At 39.9% G+C, this 22,183-nt stretch overlaps 2 protein-coding genes across 3 annotated transcripts in view; one reads left to right on the top strand and one right to left on the bottom strand.

Moving 5' to 3' along the window:
• The window catches only part of LOC126399903 (kelch domain-containing protein 1-like), a 15,315-nt gene extending 8,034 nt beyond the window's left edge, over nt 1–7,281 (top strand). Inside the window, exons 8-13 of the mRNA XM_050060233.1 lie at nt 1,720–1,778; nt 1,878–1,990; nt 2,079–2,151; nt 2,270–2,354; nt 3,934–4,013; nt 6,876–7,281. Of these exons, the coding sequence (XP_049916190.1) occupies nt 1,720–1,778; nt 1,878–1,990; nt 2,079–2,151; nt 2,270–2,354; nt 3,934–4,013; nt 6,876–7,011 (546 nt within the window). The 3' untranslated portion in view covers nt 7,012–7,281. The remainder of the gene's footprint in view (nt 1–1,719; nt 1,779–1,877; nt 1,991–2,078; nt 2,152–2,269; nt 2,355–3,933; nt 4,014–6,875) is intronic.
• LOC126399904 (LIM and SH3 domain protein 1-like) lies at nt 7,133–22,183 on the bottom strand. 2 transcript variants are annotated; one of them, XM_050060234.1, is made up of 8 exons: nt 21,960–22,182; nt 19,009–19,103; nt 17,852–17,936; nt 14,378–14,485; nt 11,909–12,016; nt 9,923–9,992; nt 9,722–9,813; nt 7,133–8,130 (listed from the first exon to the last, which is right to left on the bottom strand). In XM_050060234.1, the coding sequence occupies exons 1-8, from the start codon at nt 22,026–22,028 to the stop codon at nt 7,957–7,959; spliced, it is 801 nt and encodes a 266-aa protein (XP_049916191.1). In that variant the 5' UTR covers nt 22,029–22,182; the 3' UTR covers nt 7,133–7,956. The 2 variants fall into 2 exon arrangements, with proteins under 2 accessions (XP_049916191.1, XP_049916192.1); XM_050060235.1 differs by lacking the exon at nt 14,378–14,485 and having other exon boundaries at nt 21,960–22,183.

Below are 22,183 nucleotides of genomic sequence, written 5' to 3'. Positions count from 1 at the left end.
CATGCACACTAAGGGCCTGTCCCAATACCCCCCTTAGCCCTACCCCTTAGCCCTACCCATAGATTTGCACGTTCCCACAAAGGGTAGTGGTGTCCCAATTCCTTTTTGCGTGTAGGGGTAGGGGGCATAACGAGGGGTAGTGGGTGTATGAAACTAGCCCTTCGGAGCGAGGGATTTCAGATGCTGACTTGCCAGCAAGGGGTAGACGTCGTCATGGCTACCACCGAGCAAGAGATGGGGAAAAAAGTTCATACATGTACGTATAATTTCACAAATAAACATGGAAGTTTTGTAAAATGTTTTCGAATAACGGCATATTGCGTAGAAAACAGTATAATAATTTTTTTGCTATTCACGATGTCTAGATTGGAGTTGACAGAAAGCTAGCCAGCTAGCTAACGTTACCATCGTCAGGTTGCTTGTTAGCTAGCTAGCTAGCTCGCACTATCTGGCGTCTGTCATCTGTCCTGTTCTGCCTCGTAATGTTAGCTAGCAGAAGTCCCCTGTTGTACATATCATTTCGTCGTCTTGTCGTTCATCAAACGAAGCATGATGAATACAGCAAACGCGATAGGTAGGATGAACTCAACTGGAGACTCCATTGTAGATGCCGGTTGGAAATGTAGATGGCTCACGGCTTCCTGTTAAAATAGTTACGTATGCGTGAACGTAACCGACGCGGTGACGTAGTGAGTGGTGTCCCAATTCCTAGGGAAAGATTTCAACCCCTACCCCTCGTTGCTTCATTTCGAGGGCCAAGGGCTGTGGGGTAGTGGGCAAGGGGGGGTATTGGGATTGGGCCTAATATTCAACTACTATTCTGAATATTGACAATAATGAAGTAGCATTTTCCGACTAATACATGGAAGATATGCCAATATTATTCGGGTATAGGAGCATTCTTTGGACATGTACAGTGTTTTTGGTATGTCTAAATTGGGATTTTTAACCACAGTTTGAGACACTGTTTACTGTCGGCTTTTTGCAATATACACAAACCAACCAGCCAACAGCTTGCAAGGCTGTGGGGTAGAGATGCATGCCAAAAGAGAGCCCACATTTTAGGTCAGAAGAAGAAACACATCTACTTTTAAACATCATGAAAGACCTTTTCAAGAAGGTGGTCAAAGGAATGAAAGATGGAGGCTGTGTTCGTACCAGTAGGGAAAAAACACTTGATGCAAAGAGGCAAAATGGCAAAAGGGAACTATTTAATATCACACACCTTAAGTGCAGCTAATGAGACTTATGATTAAGTTTGGCTGAGTGATGTGAGATGCCACTATTGTTGTCGGATGTTCAGTTGTCCTACGTTCTTTTTCGGGCATTAAAGTGGATCAAGTGACCCAGAGAAGCTGTCCCCGTGCTCTTACTACACCCACAGCCCTTCGATAGTTAATACAGTAACTAGTAAGTTTATAGGTAAGACATGAGAGAGAAACCTGCTGTACAGTTGGAATATTGTGTGCATGTAATCGTAGTCACTATTCGACCTCACTGACTCTGAATATCTGCAGCCAGGCCTCAAAATCTGTGGAAAGCCTGAAACCAGAAAAGTGGATGAATGCCTACTGTTTTCTAAAAGTTCAGGTGTTGTGGCCATGTTGTGTGCACCCTGCTCATGTAAATGTGTAGCAGCCTTTTAGCTGTGCACATTCATAGTGTTCTAATGATGAGTAAACTTTACTTCTTTATGTAAAATCAAGTTTATGTTTTCAGGAAACAGCAGTGTTGGACATGTTCTGCTTGGACCTGAAGACCTGGACCTGGACTCAATTGTAAAACGTCCTCCACACATTAATTATAACCATTATTATCGACAGCTTTTCTTTCCAGTGACGCACTGACGTCTATTGCATTCTGCTGTTCTCCACCAGTGACATCTCCTCATCCTCTGGACCTCAGGGGCGCTCTATGTTCACCATGACGCCCACATCAGACCACACGCTTTTCGTATACGGAGGTCTCAGCGTAGAGGGGAAAACACTCAGTAAGTCTCGGCTGCAGACACTTTTGTGTGTCTTTATGATAATTGCATCTCTTTGTCGTCATTTTGTCTCTCTTTGTCTCTCTGTTAGACGACACCTGGCAGTTTAACACGCAGAAGAGAGACTGGACCAAGATGAGGAACCCACACAAGGACAAGCCCAGGTAAACTGTTTTGTCAGTTTAAGTTCATTAACGTTTTGTTCTGTTAGAGAAAAGCTCAGTGTTTTGAAAGCCAGTGTGTGTTTGCTTGTTTGGTCACTCAAATGTCGGTCTCCCTCAGAGTGTGTCACACAGCGTGCCTGGGAAATGACAATGACATCGTCGTGTTCGGGGGAAGCAGCAACATGTGCATCCTCATGGACACGGTATGTGATGACAACTTGTTAATTGCTCGTTTGTTTTTTTGGAGCCATTTCTGCTTTCATGGGCAAATTATGTGAAGGATACAGTTAGTTAAACTGAACTCTTAATAGTTATTCAAAAGCTTTATTTATTTTTTAAGATGAATTTTTGGGCTTTTATTGCCGTTAGTACAGTGCAGCTAGAGAGTGACATGTTAAGGGGAGACAGAATGGGAATGATGCACAGAAAAGGGCCGCAGGTTGGAGTCAAACTTTGGATGCTGTAAAGGACTCGGACACTACTCGCTGCGCTAGAGGCCGCCATGAAAGCTTTATATTTAGTTCCACAGCGAGGTCTTACTGAGTAAAATGTGCAGCATTTTGTCTTTTAACCCCTCGTTCCTTCTGGAGTACTGTTTTAACTGATGTAATTTGTCGAGTGAACCAAATATAGCTCAACAGGAGTTGCGTAAAGAAAGCTTAAGTGGTTTAAGGACTCAAAGTATGAAGTGCACCTACATTATGTCGTAATGATTTCACACATGTTGCCGACAAAAACAGAACTGATAAGAAAAATGTGATGTATTCTATTTGTCTTTAAAGGGACAGTTCACCCCCTAAAATAAAAAGTGCATATTTTTCCTCTTACCTGTAGTGCTGTTTATCAGTCTAGATTGTTTTGGTGTGAGTTGCAGAGTGTTGGAGATATCAGCCTTAAAGATGTCTGCCTTCTCTCAAATATAATGGAACTAGATGGCACTCAGCTTGAGGTGCTCAAAGCGCCGAAAAATACATTTCAAAAACTCAACAGCAATGTCTCTTTCAAGAAATCATGACCTGGTTACTCAAGATAATCCACAGACCTTGTTGTGAGCAGTTTCATGTAGGAGCTATTTTCTCTCTACCAAACTACACCTGCCAACTGTGTCACTGCAGAAGGAAGAGTGCATCTACTGCTAGCTCACCTAGCACCACTGAGCTAGCTAACGTTACAGCTCAGCCAAGAAGGACACCATTAATGTTTGTCTCTCTTCCATTTACAAAAATGTGCAAATAGTGCAAACGTGTCGCCACCTTGTGGAAACCGTAGAATAATCTGCTCGGGAAGTGTGTAGGAAAGAGTTTCCGGCCCCACTAGCTGCATGAAAAACATGCTGATGTTAAGCAGGTATACTGTTAATAATGTTCTCAATCTTAGCACGCTTCCAGGCGAAGCTAACACTTGCTAGTTAGCATTCAGCACACAAAGAAACAGCTGAGTTTTCCGGTATTTAATCATGAACCAAAGTTTTGGACAAAGTAAAAATTGGACCTGATAGTGACGGTAGAGGAAAAGTCACCATCATGTGACTTTATCCTCTGATGACCATGACCGTTTGTAGAAAATCTGGCACCAATACGTACAGCAGTTGTGGACCCAGTTTGGACCCATCAACGTTTCCGTCCACAGAGACATTGTAGCCCACATTTTGCTGCTTTCACTCCACACAAAAAAAATTTGTTCACCATTTTAAGAGGCGGAAAACTTCTTAAGTCAAAAAAATAAAACCAGTATTTCATCTGTCATCCATCCTCATGTGATTACTGTCAAACCTCTCATCAGGTGGCTGTTCTGAGGTCTCCAACACAAACTCACTGCAAAGACGTGTTCGTGTTTCAGACCCAGCCGTACTCCCTCTACAGGTACGTTGAACCTTACATCTGTTGTCCTGAATAGTTATCAGCTCTGAATACATATTTCGTCATGGGTGTTGTGTAACATAGCTTACTTTGTGTTGTGTTTGTGGCCGGTCACATGCGTGTCCTGTTTCGACTGCACGTTGTATACATTAGCAGCATGTGAGAGCGTGTTTGTGTTGTCTGCGTTCACACATGATTAAGCAGTTTTAACAAAGTCCACAGAGACCCTTTAAATGCTCTGAGCTATTTATACTCTCTCTCTGTTGGACCTGTGTGCAGGAAAACATGGTGTCACGCTAATGAGCTTTACATTATTATGTGCAGTTAGGCAATAGACTTTGGTATGTTAATGTGAAGTAGATTAAAATGAGTCACTGGAGATTAAAATGTTGAAGTTGTACCCTGCTCATTTGACCCTCAGAAAGTTAATTTTCTCTTAAGTTTATTTTTTGGACAGATGCACAGTTTAAGGGTTGGTTAAAATGAACTCAGGTCCATTTGCGTGGTTGGTACGGTTCGTTTTGGGCTGGGGTGAAAGCTGTCAATCAAACCCTGGTGCGGACCAAACAACCAAACTGAAAGCAGACTGAGGCCAACCTTTTCAAGCTGTCTCAAACTGACTCTGTTGCGGTTCGTTTGTGGTGTTAAAGAAAACAAACCAAGCACAGGATTTCATGACGGCAGATATGTGATTTATAGCAACTGCTAAACCAATGATAAATCCATCTGCTGATCATGAAATCTGTCCATGATTTCATAATTGATCCTGATAAAGGCTAATGCATACATGTAACCATGGTGACACACATGCAATTTAGTGAGGGTATTTTCCCTGATTGAAAAGCTGTTAAAACTGCCATCTTTGCATCCAACTGCAGTTTTTCTGCTCAAGTCCGTTAAAAAAAGTGTGACCATGAACGATTTTCATCCCGTCTCTGTTAGTCATTGTTCATGACATGCAATTAATTTGCAGTCTAATAATAGCCCACTAATAATGCTTACAATCAGTTATTTCTCTTTGAGCCGTTTGTGAAACCAAACAACATAAATAAAAACACTATAGAAGCGTTGACGTGCTGCTGCATAATCGTCTGTCAGTCACCAGGATTTGATTCCCTCACGTGGGTCCTGATGATGCAGGCGGGTAAACACAAACTGTCCAATCAATGAGTCACCTGTCAGTCGGTAGAACAGGAACCGAACCAGACCTGATCAAATGAACTGAACTACATTTCTGTATATCTAGATTGTGCTTTGAGCTAAATGCTAACATGCTGATGCTAAGCTGGTGTGATGTTTACCATGTCCACCAACTTGTACACTTTTCCCACCAAAATTAGAGCATACATGAAAGTTTTTTTTTGTTTTTTTTTTGTGAACATGAAAGTCCGCTAGGAAAGGAGTGTGTGTAAAGTTACATGGTTTTGCAGAAAACAAGTACGACTTTTCTTTGTTTTTTTTATTCTGTTGTGTTGTGTTCAATGTCAGACAAGCTGAAAAACAGGTTAGTAAACAGCAGAAAGCAGCTTAGAGGCCAGTGAAAATGTCATGGTGGTTACTTTTATGTCTGTTACTTACTCAGTCTCTCTTTCAAACTCGGTGCCGACTATTTTACAGTGTCAGGGTGTTGCTTGAATGGAGATGAATGGTATTTAGTGGTTGCGTGCGTATCACTGTATTGCACCGGAGGAATGGATAAAGTTAGGGTGTCCACCTGGTTATCATTTTGTCATCACTGCTGATTGGAGCTGGAGTCGATAAAGAGTACCCACGACTGCTGCTGAGTTATTTGTTCCACAACTGAATGCTAATGGTAACTTTTCCATTAAATACAAAAGCCAGATGTTACCAGGTGTTAGCGGGTTTTTGTGCATTGACAAAAGGACTTTAGCTTAGCGTGTTAGCATGCTAACATTTGCTAATTAGCGGTAAAAAAAAGTAAAACTGAGGCTGTACTTGGTAATAGAATTGGATCAAGCAGAAGTTTAATCTGATGATGGCACTAGAGGAAAAATTTTGAGATGAAAAGTATTCAAATTAATCCTGAGGCGAAGATGAATGTGTGTGCCACATTTCATGGCGATCCATTCAGCAGTTGGAGGGACACTTATCTACAAACCAACCATGGAAACCACATCATGGCTCTACAGGAAACGATAGAGGATCAAAGGTCGTTTGGATTCATCCTCTGGGGAGCATGAATGTCTGAACTTTAATCACAATCGATCCAGTAGATATTGAGACATTTTAATCTGGAACAAATTGGTGCACTGTCCATCACGATCTCTAAATGCACCTTAAAACACTTGAAAATTAGCAGTTTTCTTTATGTGCTGTGGCGGCCATTTTGGTCAGTTAGCCCACTGTTGGCCCCAATTTGTTGGTCTGACTCTCCAGAGTGAAATATCTCTACAACTATTGCATGACTTGCCATTAAATTTGGTGCACACGTTCATGTTTTACAGAAGATGAACCCTAATTTCACAAAACATCAGTCCAGGAGATGTTGGAAACTAGTGCAAAGGTAGATTATGGGTGTTTTGGGAAAACTGACAGGCTTCAAAACATGTTGCAAATTGTCTCGAGGGCTTCCAGAAATTAGGACACCAAGCAAACAAGAGAGTTTGACCTAGTCTTTTTTAAAGCAGTCCGGAGGGCAAAAACACACCTGAAAGTGAGGAGACCAACAGGTGGACCATTAACATGCAAATGAACAGTACAAAACACCAGTGTGCAGAAGGGCTTGTCAGATATGTAACATGTACCACTTCCTGTCAGAGCAGGGCTACAGCTATTCATTATTTAATGTGACAGAAGTCATTTTAAAGCACCTGAACAAGCTGTGTGTTCTTCTGTCCTCTCCAGATTGTGTGAAGACTTCATAGGAAGCAACCCAGAGCTGTTCAGGAAGCATCTGAACTGGCTGCCGTCAAAACTATATGACAAAGTGGCCAAGCGAGTTGCCTTCTTCTCCCCGACGGAGCCCGTTCTTACAGCTTGAAAAGCACTCAGTTTTTAAGAGCGACAAGAATCTGAGCCGTTACAAATATTAATTATTACAAAACTGTTTTCATGTTTCTGTGTGTTGGGAATGTGTGTTATTTTTCTGTGTTTAATGATTTAAAAAAAAGAAAAAGGTGCTACAGTTTCATTGTTTTAACTTAAGTTTGCCTTATTTTAAACAACACGTTTGGATTTGGTTACATTTTAATCCATAAAGTGATTTAATGATGTGCAATCTGTTTTTTGAATAAAGGTACTGATATATTGTATCACTGGTGTTTATCATTTCCTCAATTAACAATGTAATAGAAGTTGTGTGCTTTAGGATAAAAGAATTAGGCAAAAATAATCATGTTTGACTTAAAAAAAGAAACCTCACTCACAAATTCAAATATTCCACTTTTAATCAGTTCAGCTTAAATCATGATTGTCTTTAATAATACCAAACAAGAAGTCATCAAATCTTTGGTTCATCATATGACACTTGAATGCATCTGTTTGTGTCCGGGCTGCACTTTACTGCTGACGTACATAAAAAGGGAAATGTTACCTGAGACAGGAGTAGTTTACATGTGTGAAGTATTTTAGTAAAAACTGTGGGTATATTTAACATTATTTCTTCTGTTTTGTGAATTAATTCCTCCTCCTCTCCTCTCTTACTTCCTCTTTTATGAGTTTCTGTTACAAACACCGAAACTTTTAGTACCATCGTTCTTCCCTAAAGTGAAACTACACTCTGAGTCTCATTTTTCAAGAACTCTCAATGACACCTTCTCTTGTATTTGAAAATCATACGTCAACAAAAAAAGGCAAAGCAGAATTACTTGGGGATTTTTTTTCATTTGCAGAAGTTGATTTTAAAAAAGAAGCCTGGTTGTTGGAGGTGAGGGCAGATTCACAGAGCAGCTCGTGCTGCAGGTGGATCCTTTCCTGTCTGTTTGGTTCACACGGGTCGGACGTAGTTAGCAGGCAGCATGCCCCGCTGCCCCGTGCGCTGGTTGCACCCGAACATCCATCCCTCATCTATGGGCTCCACGTCTAAGAGCAGGTCGCCTTCTTGCAGGGAAACTTCATCTGCTTCTGCTGCTGTGTAGCTGTACATGGCCTGGTAACGTCTCTGAGGAGATAAATCAAACACACACACACACACACACACAGGGAATGAATAAACAGAGACACTCACACACAGATGCACTGACGTATAACATACAGAGTCAAAAATGATTTGCATCGGATTTCCATACTGAGTGACGCATGCACACGCACTCATATAACAGACCGTACAAACACAGCTACACTGGCAGCTGGTACACACTCAGATCACATAAATACACTCATGGAACACACACGCACAGCAACACACATTGTGAAAGAACACAATTTCTGTATGAACTTAAACTAGCTATACTTTTATCAAGCACAAATCATTAGGAAACGTATCCTTGTACAACAGTTAGCATGATATCTGACGAATTAGCAGCCCATGAATGGCATCATTGTGTCTTGTACTTCCTGTTATGTTACGTGCTTAACGTAAAATTATGTAGGTTAGGTTTAGGTGAGTAAAGTTACTTAGATTAGGTTTAGGAAAATAAAGTTATGTAGGTTAGGTTCAGGAGAAGCATCATGGTTGGGTGTCATAACGTTATGTACTTAACATAAAGTTAAGTTAGGTTTCGGAAAAAAAAACATGGTTGGGTGTCATAACGTTACGAACTTATTGCAAATTTATGTAGGTTAGGTCTAGGCAGGTAAAGTTACCTTGGTTAGGGTTAGGCAAGTAAAGTTATGTAGGTTGCTTAGGGTTAGGAAAGGAAACATGATGACGTACGTTAAACTCAAAGTTCACTTCGTTTCACATTGATTTGATCACAGGTCGTCTGGGAGAAAGTCTGACCCAACCACCACCCCAACCTGCCTCCTTGCGCAGACTCTTTGTCTTTAAAATACTTCCTTCTTTACTCCCGTCAGCACACTGATCACTTGATCATAGCCTTCCCGATAATGTGGGTTATATACTAATTGTGGTGCATATGTACAAACAGTGCATGAAAACTTGCTTGATTACAATCAATCCCGTCCCTACAAGTCATTGCAGCTAAATAAATGAATGTAAATAAAGGACAGAACAAAACTGAAAATCCATATTACAATAATAATAACCTTGTGTCGTACACATACTGCACATGCTACCCTGTATGGCCAAAAATATGTGGACACCCTCGCCTTATACTTTTGTATTTCTGTGTACTTGTGTAGTAGTTTTTTATAGCTTGAGTTAAGACTCATAGTTCCAATTACAGGAAATCTTAATGCTGCATCACACAGTGATATTTTAGATACTGAGCTTCCAACTTTGTGTCAACAGTTGGAGGAAGTTCTTTTCCTGTGTCCTGTTCCTTTTCTTTTCCCAGGGACAGCTCCATAAAGAAATGATTCTCCTAGTTTGGTGTAAAAGAATTTGAGTGCCCTGCACAAAGACCTGACCTCAACCCCATCCAACACCTTCAGGATGAACTGGAAGATCAGCTGTGAGCCAGACTGGAGCACCCAACATCAGTGTTGGACCTCATGAATGCTGTTTTGGCTGAACGGGAGCAAATCAGATTAATTCCCGTTGTTTTGAATGAGATGTTCAACAATCATATATGATGGTGAGTGTCCACATACTTTTGGCCACAAAGTGTATGTTTATGTAGTAGTCTTACCAGTCCACCAGGTGGTGCCACAGCAGCAGGGCGCATCATTTGTCCCACCGGCTGACTGTGTCTCTCAGGGTTGGATGGTTGTTCCTCATAGTCTGCACACACGCACACACACACACACACACACACACACACACAGTCAATACATATAAATATATATATACACACAGTTAATGCAGTTATTTAGAGGAGTCTATCTCTTACTTTGTCTGTTCTCAGGAGGAGGCGCGTCACTTCGAATCCTGCTCTTCTCAAATTCTTCGTGGTACTTTATCTGCACACACAGGCAGCAAGACACGCATGTTAAAACCACATCAAATCTGACCGTTGAGCCTCGAGCAGCTCACCATTTTAGGAGGTGCTGAGAGATGATGAGGGGAGTTATTTCTGTGCAGAAGAAACCTCCTACCATCAAACAGCTGAGGAGTTTCTCTTTTAAGTTTTCAGATATGGTGCACTTTGTTTTCGCATCTTAAACTAACTGACTGTGACCGTCCTTCTTCTTCATCATACTGCTCCACATTTTACAGAGGATAAACTCTAGTGTTGAGATGTTCGTGGCGGCGCACAGTGAGTCCACCAGGGGACAGAGAGACACAGAGGGGACGACACAACCTCTGTCACATTAATCACTTGCAGTTCAGGCCTTTAGGCGCTGAGGGAGGAAACCTAACTGGATGTTTAATAAGGAAAAGAAGAGAAGAGAAGGAGCAGCCTCCATGTGTCCTCACCAGACCTCAGGAGGAGCAAACAGAGACACAATGTGATGGGGAAAAGACTGGAGGAGAGTGAGGCCTTAAAAAAATATAGAAAAGGAAAGAAAGGAAGGAAGGAAGTAGGGGTGGAGGACAGGAGGGAGAAAGAAAGGACAGAAAGAAAGAATATGAGCAAAGGAAGAAGGTAAGACAGGGTGTAAGAAAGGAGGGAAGGGCAAAAGAAAGAAAGGAGTGACAAAGGAGGGAAGAGGTGGAGGGAGGGAGGAAATGAGAAAGAGAATGAAAGAAAAGGTAATAAAGAGAAAGAAAAGGAAAGAAATAAAGAAAGGAGCAAAGGACAGATGGAAGAAAGGAGTGAGAAAGGAAGGAAGGAAGGAAGAGAGGAGGGGAGGACAGAAGGAAGAAAGAAATGAAGAAAGGGAGAACAGAGGGAAGGAGTGAGGAAGGGTAGAAGGAAGGAAGGGTGGAAGAAAGAAAGACAATAAGAAAAAAGATGAGCAAAGGAAGAAAGAAAGAAGAGAGGGTGTAAGAAAGGAGGGAAGGGCAAACGAAAGAGGAATGAGGAAGGAAGGAAGTGGTGGAGGGAGGGAGGAAGGGAGAAAGTAACAAGGGAATGAAAGAAAAAGACTGAAAAAAGAAAGAAAGATATGAGCAAGGAAAAAGGTATGGAAGGACAGAAGGAAGAAAGGATTGAGAAAGGAATGAAGGAAGAAAGGGAGGAGGGGAGGACAGAAGGAAGAAAGAGAATAGAAAAGAGAAACAAAGAAAAAGAAAGGAAGAAAGAGAGAGGAAGGACAGAGGGGAGGAAGGAAGGAAGGAAGTAAGGAAGGACAGAAGGAAGGAAGGAAGCGCCCAGTGGAAAAAGCAGTTAGTAGATTTTGCCTTTTTCACATGCAGCTTATCACCCGTCATTCCTTTCTGCAACCAGATCTCCCATGAGACAAAAAAGAGAAAGTGTGTTTCAGTGTGGTATGTGTGCCTGTGTGCCTGTGTGTGCGGAGAGAGCGGACGTTCACTTTGTGTCCACAGCTGAGAGACTTTGACCATATAGGGCAGCTGCTCCTCAGTGGACGAGGAGAAATGTCAGAAATGTGCCTTTGCAGGATCTGTACTCTCTGACATCCTTCACTGCAGCAGTTTGTTCTGCTCCGTCTCTCTGTGCCAGTGTGGAAATGTACCGTCCTGTTATTGGACCGTCATGTGTTCCTGTTGGGTCTTAGGGGAAATCACTCGACTTGCTGCTTTGCATCTGCCCATGTTTTTTTTTGTCCCTTACGGACAGAAAAAACACTCAGTTGTTTTTACTGTGAAGTTAAATTAGGGAGGAGTTTTTTCTCGTTATGATAGCTAGTTTTTAAAGACTGGTTTACCCACGTTACAAAAACATAAACGGACATTTGTTGTGTTGCAGTGTGTCTAAAACTGTCTTGGTGAGAATATGTTTAGTATTTTGTGTGAACCAAGTGTTTCTTACATTACTGATCTGATCCTGCGTCTTCTTCAGTCTCTGCATCTCCGGAGTGTCGACGACCACGCTGAAACCTTTCCCCTTGCTCTTCTCAAAGTCCTCCTTGTAAAGAGCCTGAAATTTACAGTTAATTTAATCAATGTTATGTTAGAGGAATAGATTCATATTTTGGGAACTGCACTTATTTGCTTCCTTACAGAAACGTAGATAAGGAGATGAACACTTGTCTCATGTTTGGGCGCTAAATATGAAGCTACAACCAGCAGCTGGTTAGTGTAGCCTAGCATAAAGACTGGAAACGGGGGAACAGCTAGCCTCTGTAACACTGCAACTTGTTATGTTTTCTGTAAAGTAAATAAATTAGATATGGCTTGTGCTTTTTATGCTCTGTTCACACTACTGCTGACAAAGCAACAGCGTGACCAGCTACATTATTACAGAGTCAAGGTTGAAGTGTTGCTAAAGCGCTCGTTTACCATGGGTTTTTGTGTCTGTGTTTGCAAAAAAGCACCTCCATTTAATGTCATCTAAAGTCAGCATCTGGCCAAAATATATCTGTGCTCTTCATCAATATCTGGGCCCCTTTGTTACGTCACATTTCGCAGCCCCATTGCATCCCTGTGTGCACCGCAATACACAGAGAGCTAGCATTGTGTCAGCTACTTTAGCTAAGTTAGCGTTTGAGGCGGGGCCCCGATAAGTCCAATCAAAGTTGCTCAGTGCCACTTTAAGACAAAAAATTAGATCTTCCAGGTATAAAATTGTTCGGATCTTCTGCATCGTGAGGCCAAACACACTAGAGACTTTGCTAACCAAGCAGCCAACTCCTGGGTTAGCCCTCCGCTAACTTGAACAGGGATAAAGTTATTTAATCGTGTGGCTCTTCTAATCTTTCAACATATCAAATGGATTAAATCCTGATAGTGACAGAGTCATTTTATGGTGCTCAAAATCTGTATCCACTGATTTACTGATGTTTCTTTTACAACATAGCCTGACTCTATGGGAAAAAGTATTTTTGATGGCATCATGCAACAAACCCGGAAGCTGTAGTTACATGGGTTGGGAACAAAAACAGCGCTCCTGTGTTTTCAGCTTACGTGTTTGACCACAGCTAGAAACATAAACATATAATTAGGTTGATGTTTTAGCGTATCATTTCAGAACTGTGAAAAAGTTAAGTCCAGCTCAACTTTGATTTGTAGCACATTACACCCGTTACGTAGCAACATGTCATGTGTCAGTTTTTAGCTTCATGTCGAAGGCTTCCATTGCAAATGACTTGTAGCCCTGGATGCGCTGTCGTGGCAGCATGTTTTTAGCTTAAGTGTTTGACCACAGCTAAAAACAAAAACATTTAATTTAATGTATGCTTTGGTGTGTCATCGGAACGCTAAAAAAAGTTGACTCCAGCTCAACTTTGATTTGTAGCACATCACGCCCGTTACGTAGCATGGTGTCGGGCGTCAGTTTTTAGCGTCATGTCAACGGCCTTCATTGAAATTGACTTGTGGCCTGTTGCTTTGTTGCTCATACTGTGAACACAGCATTAGGAGTGCTGGTAGGCAGATGTTACCTTTGGACAAAGCCAGGCTAGGTTTAGGCTACAGCCTTATCCTATACCAAGCTATGCTAAGCTAACCAGTTGCTGGCATAGTCAATGTACAGACGTGAGTGTGGTATCAATCTTCTCATCTCACTCTCAATAAGAAAGCAAATAATGTCAGACAATTCTACTATTGGCAAACATGTTAATGACACAAATGGAGTGAAACAGTTTCATTAGATTTGTTATATTTTGAATTCATGCACATTTTTGTCCTTCACGTGGAGTTATGAGCTGCATTCATGGTGAACTGGTATTCGTTGAATGACATCTTCCTGTCACCAAATGATGGGAAAAAAGTACCACATCCTCTTGTCTGTAATTCCCACCAACTTTTTTGTTTGTGAACCTTCAATCTGAAGTTATGTCTATTTTCAACACGCTTGTTAAAGGGTACATTTATATGAACTGTGTGCAGCTCAATTAAACAACAATTATTCCTCTTGGTAATTTTTAGAGGCCTGAAGAGGTAAAACTTTCACAAGAACATAAAAAAAATAGAGATTCAATCTGAAATAAGGACAATGTTATTATTTGTGGGTGGTTGTGAACAACTGCATTTGAAGGCTGCTGTAATTTTTTTGTCTTGAGTCAGTCAACAACGATAAATTCATCATAACCTGAATGCAGCATTGGTTAAAAAGGAACACTTAGAAATAATTTAACAAGCAAGTTTACATGTAAAAGGAAAGATTTTTATAGAAGTGCGTGCAGACATGCAGACACATACATACTATACACAGACACAGAGGTTGGAAAGACATCACAACTAAAACTTCGACTAACTGTTATGACTAAAGAGACGTATAAAGATTTATTGTTATTAGATTGTTCGATGCTCTGCGGTTTTTGAGGCGAACCGGACATACGTGACTGATCTGGTCTTGTGTCTTCTTCACTCTCTGCATCTCCGGAGTGTCGGCCACCACGCTGAAACCTTTTCCCTTGCTCTTTTCAAACTCCTCCTTATAGAGCGCCTGGAAATTTGTTATTCATCAGGATTCAAGAAACTTTCAGTGTAAAACCCCTGAGGTTAACTTCTCAGCCCAAACAGAGTGGTATTCCTCAAGATGACAAAAGCTAGATTAGATATTTTGACGTTGCATGCACACTTTTACGGAATGTGATTCACAAATATACATACACACACACACACACGTGCTGTGCTTTGATCTGTCAGATTTCCTTTGTAAATTTAGGCCTGCGGGGGGAAACACTTGCAACCTTAAACAAAGCCAAAATGTTTACTTGAAAGTAAATCTGAGATCCTGACACACACACACACACACACACACACACACACACACACACACACACACACAGTGAGTCATGTTCTTGCTATGAGGAATATGCTCCCTCAGTAAGAGTGCTTGACCACCGAGACTTTTATGGTTATAAACAATGAACTGAGGAGAGGGAAGGAGGAGAGAGGAGAGGAGAGGAGAGGAGAGGAGGGAAAAAAAGATTTGAGGAAACAGCTTTTAGTGTAAATTTGATCACCCTGTTATCGTAACAATCATGTAGCATAAATAACATTATGTCACATGATACTTTAAAGGGTTTTAACCAAAAATTGACCCACTCTTACTTCGTGTGTGTGGTTACATCATACTTGTTCCCGTCACTGTGTTTCAAGGAAAATCATTTGGTTTCTTAAATATGTTTTTACTAATGGTAATGAGTCAACAAGTAATATAATGCAACATGGTGTACCACAAGGAGCCATATTAGGACCCTTATTATTCTTTATTCATATTAATGATGCTGCTGTATCTAATGCTATGTTCTGTTTGCAGATGACACCAGCCTTTTTCTCTCTAAAAGAGATTTAACAAGTCTCATGAGACAACTAAATCAAGTTGTCACTCAATGTCAAAAAGTCTAGTTCCATGTTGTTTGCAGGAAATATGAAGCATGACAATGAGCATGTTAAACTTAACATTCATAATGAAGACATAAAGTTTCATCGACATGTTTTTTAGGTATTATGATTGATGATAAACTCATGGAGAGAAGAGGTTGGTCTTGTCTGCAATAAGGTCACTAAATCTCTTGGGATTCTTTTGAACACAGTACTTGTTTATTGATGTCTATGCATATTTAATATATTGCAATATTGTATGAACGAGTTCTTTTCAAACTTATCTGTATAAACTACTTCTGTAGCAGAGACAGTTTGTTAGATTAGCGACCTTTTGCACCCCTGTTTTTTAAATTGCAATTGTTGACTATTTTTTCCATCAATATTCCTCAAATCTGTACATTTTTCTTCAAAGTGAAATATGAGAGTACAGATTTACCGTGTAGTTTTAGATATTATTTTGATACTAACCCCATAAATACACAACTAGAGAGGCCCAGAATCTTTATCTTCCTTTCTATAAAACATCCTGTGGTCAGTTTTCTATCAGATATCATGGAGTTGTTTTATGGAATGAAAATGTTAATTTATTGGATTGGATTATTGGAACTGTTGTTCATGCTGTTGGTATAACAATTGCTATATATTCAAACTTTAACTGTATACCTATATGGTGATTTTTTTCTGAATTCTAGTGTTTAAAATGTATTGACCTATTTACCACTTCTTTGTGTTCTGGGTTTGGTTTACATATAAGCGTGTACCACACCCTCACATGCAATTATTTATATATTTTTTGCCTTTTGTTTAATTTGTTTCAAAAAGTTTCAGTGACATTAGATAAGAGATTGGTTCGTTTTCACTGTGAAGAAGAGTCTGTGGTTCCCACCAAACAGTCATGCTAATATTTAACAGGTGGTTTGTTATCTTAGTGCATGCTGACACATCATCCGGTTGAAAAATAGGGTGATGTTGATGGATTTTAAAGAGAAATTTAGAAGCAAAAGAAGATTACATAACAAAGAAGCATCAGCTGCACGGTGAAGGTTAACTTTAGTATTTTTCAACCTGGAACCTATTTTCCCATGTTTTTGTGTCTAAGTGACTAATGGAGTTATGAAACTGGTCCAATATTGAGTGAGACCGCTGCCACAGCCTGCAACGGAACCCCCTTGGAGCATTTTGCACTATCAGTTTACATCCATTAAGGGTGTCTGTTTTTGCCGCTGACAGGTTCAGATTATTATTATGTGTCTGGCAACATTATGGAAAGGATTCCTACAGAGATAGACCTTTTTGTTCAAGACTAAGATTTTTTTTTGTTAAACTAGAAACAAACCCAAAATCGCTATTGACGAACACACCAGACTCCATTTAAAAAAATAGTAGTTTTAGCATGTATTGAGCCAGGATATTTTCACATCTAACTGGGTAGACTGAGTTTTTTCCCCCAACAAAACCAGAGTTGATGACTGTTGGATCAGTGGAAAGATTAACCAAAACAGTTTTTATGAGGGTTTTCTCGATTCTGTCAACTCTACATGAAGTGTATTTACAATGATAAAATTACTATTTATTAATATGAAGTCTGGTTGGTTTGGCTATGGCTATTTTGGAGCTGTTTCTAGCTAAACAGAAAGAATCTTACTTACATTAGGTTTGTAGCAGTATGAAATTTTTACAGTACCATAACCGTCTCAGAAAATATCCTAGTTTCACAGTATCACAATATTATACAGTTTATATTATTATCAGTAAAATGACCCTTAAAGGAATGAAAACAGAAGGGTATGATATACACCTTATGATAACCGTCAACTTTTATATCACAATATAACTTGAAACTGGTATATTGCTGCAACTCTAGTGGACATAGTGCAGGGGAAGGAAAGCTTCGCCTCCACACGTTGAGTGACAAGACAATCCCTTAAGTGAAATTCAAACTGTAAAGAACTCTCTCTTTAATTTTGCGTGACTTGGAGGACTTAATCCTTTGATCGGGTTAATTTGCTGGCTTTAACAGTGTGACTAGATTAGAGATTAAGAACAGTACAGGCAGGCACGGAGGCTGAGTTGAGCCGGTGCCACACGGAAGAAGAGATTAAGTATTTTAAAACCACTGTCTAGTTTACGATCACTTAGGAGAAACATTTCAACTTATAAAGCTCCAGTTTTTGGTAAGGTTATTAGAGTCCACTCTCAGAGCTTCACATTAAAGTCAGGCTTGCGTGCTCTCATTGCAGTATACGGTCAAAGGGCTCAATTGATTCAATTAAAGGAATCCAATTGTCCTGAGAGATGTGTCCTCGTCTTCTCTTTTGAGTCAGACGGACAGCTGAGTGGAGCAGACAGATAGAGAAGGGGAAGATACAGCGAGTCATGATGACGACAGCAAGATTAGGATGAGTATCACTGCCAGTGACAGAAAGCAGGAGCAGGAGTGATAGCTGAGACAGAGGACTGATCTGTGGGTGGCTCTCACCTGGCTGTTGAGCATGCTCTGTTGTTTGAGACGCAGATTCTCGGGGGTGTCGGCCACTATAGTGAAGGAGGTTTTGGGGTAATGCCTGAAAGAAGAGGAGGAGAATAACAAATGTTCAAACATGTTTTTGAATTTAAAAATCTACTCGTCTCATGACCAAAAGCTCCCAAAAATGACAATTCTGCTGCTTTGGCTGTAAAGACTTTCACTGTAAACAAGTAAAAGATGAAATGTAGATTTACAATATTGCATATTGTAACTATGAACATACCGCAAAGACTACAGCCAACTAGCACATATATTCTGCGCCCATGTGAGAGTAAATAACTCCATATCAGCAGGTGGTAGTCTGTAGTTGTCATTCAAAAAGGGAAACCGCAAGACCGACAGGATGGATTAAAGATGCCAGTTAGCACGTTAACAACACAACCCGATGTTGAAAGAATAAATTATATTTAAAGACTGCTAGCCAACAATAACACAAACAATTACAAATTGTTTCTGATACAGAGCTCAATAACTAAAAAAAATCTAATATAACATGTTTCTTCTGATCTCACAGCCTCTTGACTTTTGCCCTTTGTTTACTTTCCTCACTTCCATTTCTATTCTTTTTCTCACCAATGGCCTAACATCGACCAACAGCTGTCTGTTGGCTTGGTGTCTCAGGGCCCTAAGGGACTATCTGAACTCCTCTCAAGGGATAGAGGGAAGCGTGCACTTCCTCATGGATGAGAGGCTCGTGCTCCATACAGTGCAAGATGTAAACATTAATGGTGTCCTCCTCGGGTGAACTGTAACATTAACTAGCTCAGTGGTGCTAGGTGAGCTAGCAGGAGATGTACACTTCCTTCTGTGCGGTCTGTGGATTATCTTGAGTATCCAGGTCATGAGTTCTGGAAAAAGACATTGCTGTGGAGTTTTTTAAATGTATTTTTTGGCACTTTGAGCACCACAAGCTGAGTGCCATCTAGTTCCATTATACTGGGGAGAAGGCAGACATCTCTACGGCTGATATCTCCAACACTCTGCAACTCACACCAAAACAATCTAGACTGATAAATAAACTACAGGTACGAGGAAAGATATGTATTTTTCATTTTGTGGTGAACTGTCCCTTTAACCATGAGGATGATCAGTGTGGTGTCAACACTCACATACTGCAGTAAGGTTTCTTCTCAAAACCTTTATAGGTGGTCATGCTCAGGGCCATCTTGCACACCTCGCAGCTGAAACAACCCTTGTGCCAATACTGGAGAGAGAAACAAGTCAGAGATAAGTTTCAAATACTTAAAATTCTTATCCAGTCTCAGTGACAGTTTGGATTTATGTATTTGTTCTAAGCTAAAAAAAAGAGGACTTTAATATAACTTGCAGTGACAGAGTGAGAGAATGTCTTTACTGCTCTTCATGGGAGCACAGCTGTTTCTCCTCTGCACCGAGCAAGTGCCAATAATAAGAGATGATTACAAAAAATACCACATGAGAGCGATTATAAATCATTTAGATAAGTGGTTCTCAACCTTTTTTGTGTCAAGGACCCCTTAATTGATACACATTACGTCATGGACCCCCATTTGACAAGATTTTGGTTGTTAGATATCATTGAGACCAGAATTATCAGTTACAGTTGAGGAGATAACCATCGAGAAAGTGAAACCTATGAACAGAATAGTCACTCTAATGACTCTTACTCACACTGGGCTCCCTTCTACAGTGAGTTCAAAAGTGAAAATAAAATATTCGCCATTTTTCTGGGGACTCCCTAGAACTCCCTCAAGGACCCCTGCTTGAGAGCCACTGGTTTAGGTGCATATTAAAAACCTGTGTATTGTCAGTTGCCAGATTAAAGTGTGGATTACAGTGCTCCAACTCCTCAATTCACTTGCTCACATGACTTATCTGACACATCGTAGTGCCACAGAATGGAAAAACTTTGTTGGTGTTTTGTGATGAGAAATTTAAAGAGTGCTTTAATGCGAGTTCCTTATATAAAAGGTGCATAAAAATAACACTTTCCCCTAAGGTTTACTCCGTGAATTTTGGGTTTATGCACCAACTCAGACGAAATAATCAAAAATCAGTGAGTTAATTAGACAATTTTGCTTTTATTGTCTCCTTAAATTCACTTAATCAAACTGGACTGTTGCAGTAATCTGAGTTTTGTCTTTATCTGGCTGCAGTCACTTTATCAGAGTATGTGTAAACAAGCTGATATGATGACTGACAAACACAGGCACACACACACACACACACACACTGAGTCTATGTCCTTTTTCCAACATGTAGAGATTTCTGGCTCATGTTTATCTACCGGATGTGGTTTTCCTCCTCATCACTCCCTTATAGTGTGTGTTTTTTTGGTGTACATACAGTATAAGTGTTTATGTATTGTATGTTATGTTATTTTTTTGCCATAACATGTGGCACACTGCCAGAGCTTATTGGCCATGATTATTGTTTAATGACCATCACCTGCCATTGTTTAAAATCAGCTCATTTTTCAGTCAACAGGTCTGCTAAGTGTGGCATTTTCCTGATTCCACCTCAACAACTGCTCCTTATCCTTTCCTTAAAACACATCCTTGCTGCCTGGGTGACGACTGGCTGGCCCCAGTCCCTTATTCAAACACATCTACACTTTACTTAGTTCAGTTGTACCTCCGCGTCACAATATGACACTCCAGACTCAGATTGTGATCATTTCCCAAAGTGTAGTTGAACTACTTTCTGAAGCAAGTTTTACTTTGACCTGCTATTTTTTTAGAGTAATTAAGATGTAGTTTAACTAGTTTTCATTGTGAATTAACTTGCAGTTTGCAGTTTTAATGTAATTTACACAACACTGTCCATTTTATATAGTGGTAAAGCATTGCAGATCAGATACGGTGGCTTTATGTACAACATTGTGGGTTAAAATAAGATATATGCTGTGATAACAATAGCTGCTTATCTAATGAGACAGTTGGTGACAGTAAATAAACATCAAGAGAGACATCTGCCTCTAGCACTGACCATTGAAGTACTTTTTAAAAGCAAGTGACAACTTTTACTGTAATTTCATTTTGCTAAATCAACTACAGATTTTTCCTGAAGAAATCAAAAAGCTACAGTGATAGTCAGGGAAAAGAAAATACATAGTGGTCTATAGGCAGTGGGGGAAAGTAACTAAGTACATTTACTCAAATACTGTACTTAAGAGCAGTGTTGAGGTACTTGTAACTTACTAAATATCTCCATTTCTTGCCACTCTACATGTCTAAAAAAAATAAATACAAAAAAATAAATTATTGTATAATATTATAGATTAAGATAGAACTTTAATGATTCCTTCGCAAGGTACCATGTAGGGCTGGGTGATATGTCACGATATTTTTAGGCTATATCTCGATACACAATATATATCTAGATATATTTAAATGTCCTCAAAGCACTTCATTAATGCTACGACTTGTAGACAAAATCAAACATAATATCTGTGACGAAATACCCTCTCTGATGCAAAGAAGTTGTGGGGATGGCTATTTTTGTCTTCAATAATCATTAATAATGTGGATGTAATGACTAACTGGGTTAAGGCAAGCGTTTAAACAAATAAAAAGTGTGTTAAGTTAATAAATTTACATCACTTAATTGTAATTTAAACATTAAAACAAGGGCAAAAAAACATTTATACCATATCACTATACAACAATATCCAAAATGTAAGACGATATATAGTCTTATATCTCTTTCATACAGTATATAAAGTAGTTAAATGAGCCCCTTTACCATCTGCTACTTAAAAATGATGAACATATTTACACATTTAATATACATTATTCTGAAATGAAATGAGTAGTACTTTTATATATGCCAATAGCCTACTTTTATACTTTTTCTTTAGCAGAAATGTGAATGCATGACTTTTACATGTAACAAAGTATTTCTAATATAGCACTGCCACTTCTTAAGGTCAAGATCTGATATTCCCTCCACCTGTAAGAGTGACTGCTACAAATATATAAAACATACTATCAGACAGGTTATTATTAAAGACTATAGCTCAACAAATACCTGTGAAATCTCTATTTTGTCAGTGAATGAGGTCAGGCTTGTATCACCTTACCTTATCAAGGCAATTTATTTTTTCTGTGGGGTAAACTGGTTTATTGCATCTTCCACAGGGCGGATTCATGATGGCGCAGGGATTCCTCACACCACAAAATAACAAAAACAACAATTAACCTACTGATAAAAAAGAAAAGTATCCAAAAGTTAAAGTACAGGCTGTGATGAGCAGCTGGGACACGAACCGTCCTCCTCTTCTTCGCCTGCAGGCATGTCAATTAA

Source organism: Epinephelus moara, chromosome 13 (assembly GCF_006386435.1).
Source record: "Epinephelus moara isolate mb chromosome 13, YSFRI_EMoa_1.0, whole genome shotgun sequence".
Taxonomy (NCBI): Eukaryota; Metazoa; Chordata; class Actinopteri; order Perciformes; family Serranidae; genus Epinephelus; species Epinephelus moara.
This window is presented reverse-complemented; position numbering and strand designations above follow the sequence as displayed.

Bases quoted from the DNA above. Each gene is read 5' to 3' on its own strand.
- LOC126399904 (XM_050060234.1), bottom strand. From the start codon at position 22,028: ATGAATCCGCCCTGTGGAAGATGCAATAAACCAGTTTACCCCACAGAA. The intron at 12,017-14,377 runs GTATGTCCGGTT...TGTAAATTTCAG, and splicing joins CACAAGACCAGATCAGTCAC to GCTCTTTACAAGGAGGACTT. The intron at 9,993-11,908 runs GTAAGAAACACT...CTGTGTGTGCAG, and splicing joins CGCAGGATCAGATCAGTAAT to ATAAAGTACCACGAAGAATT.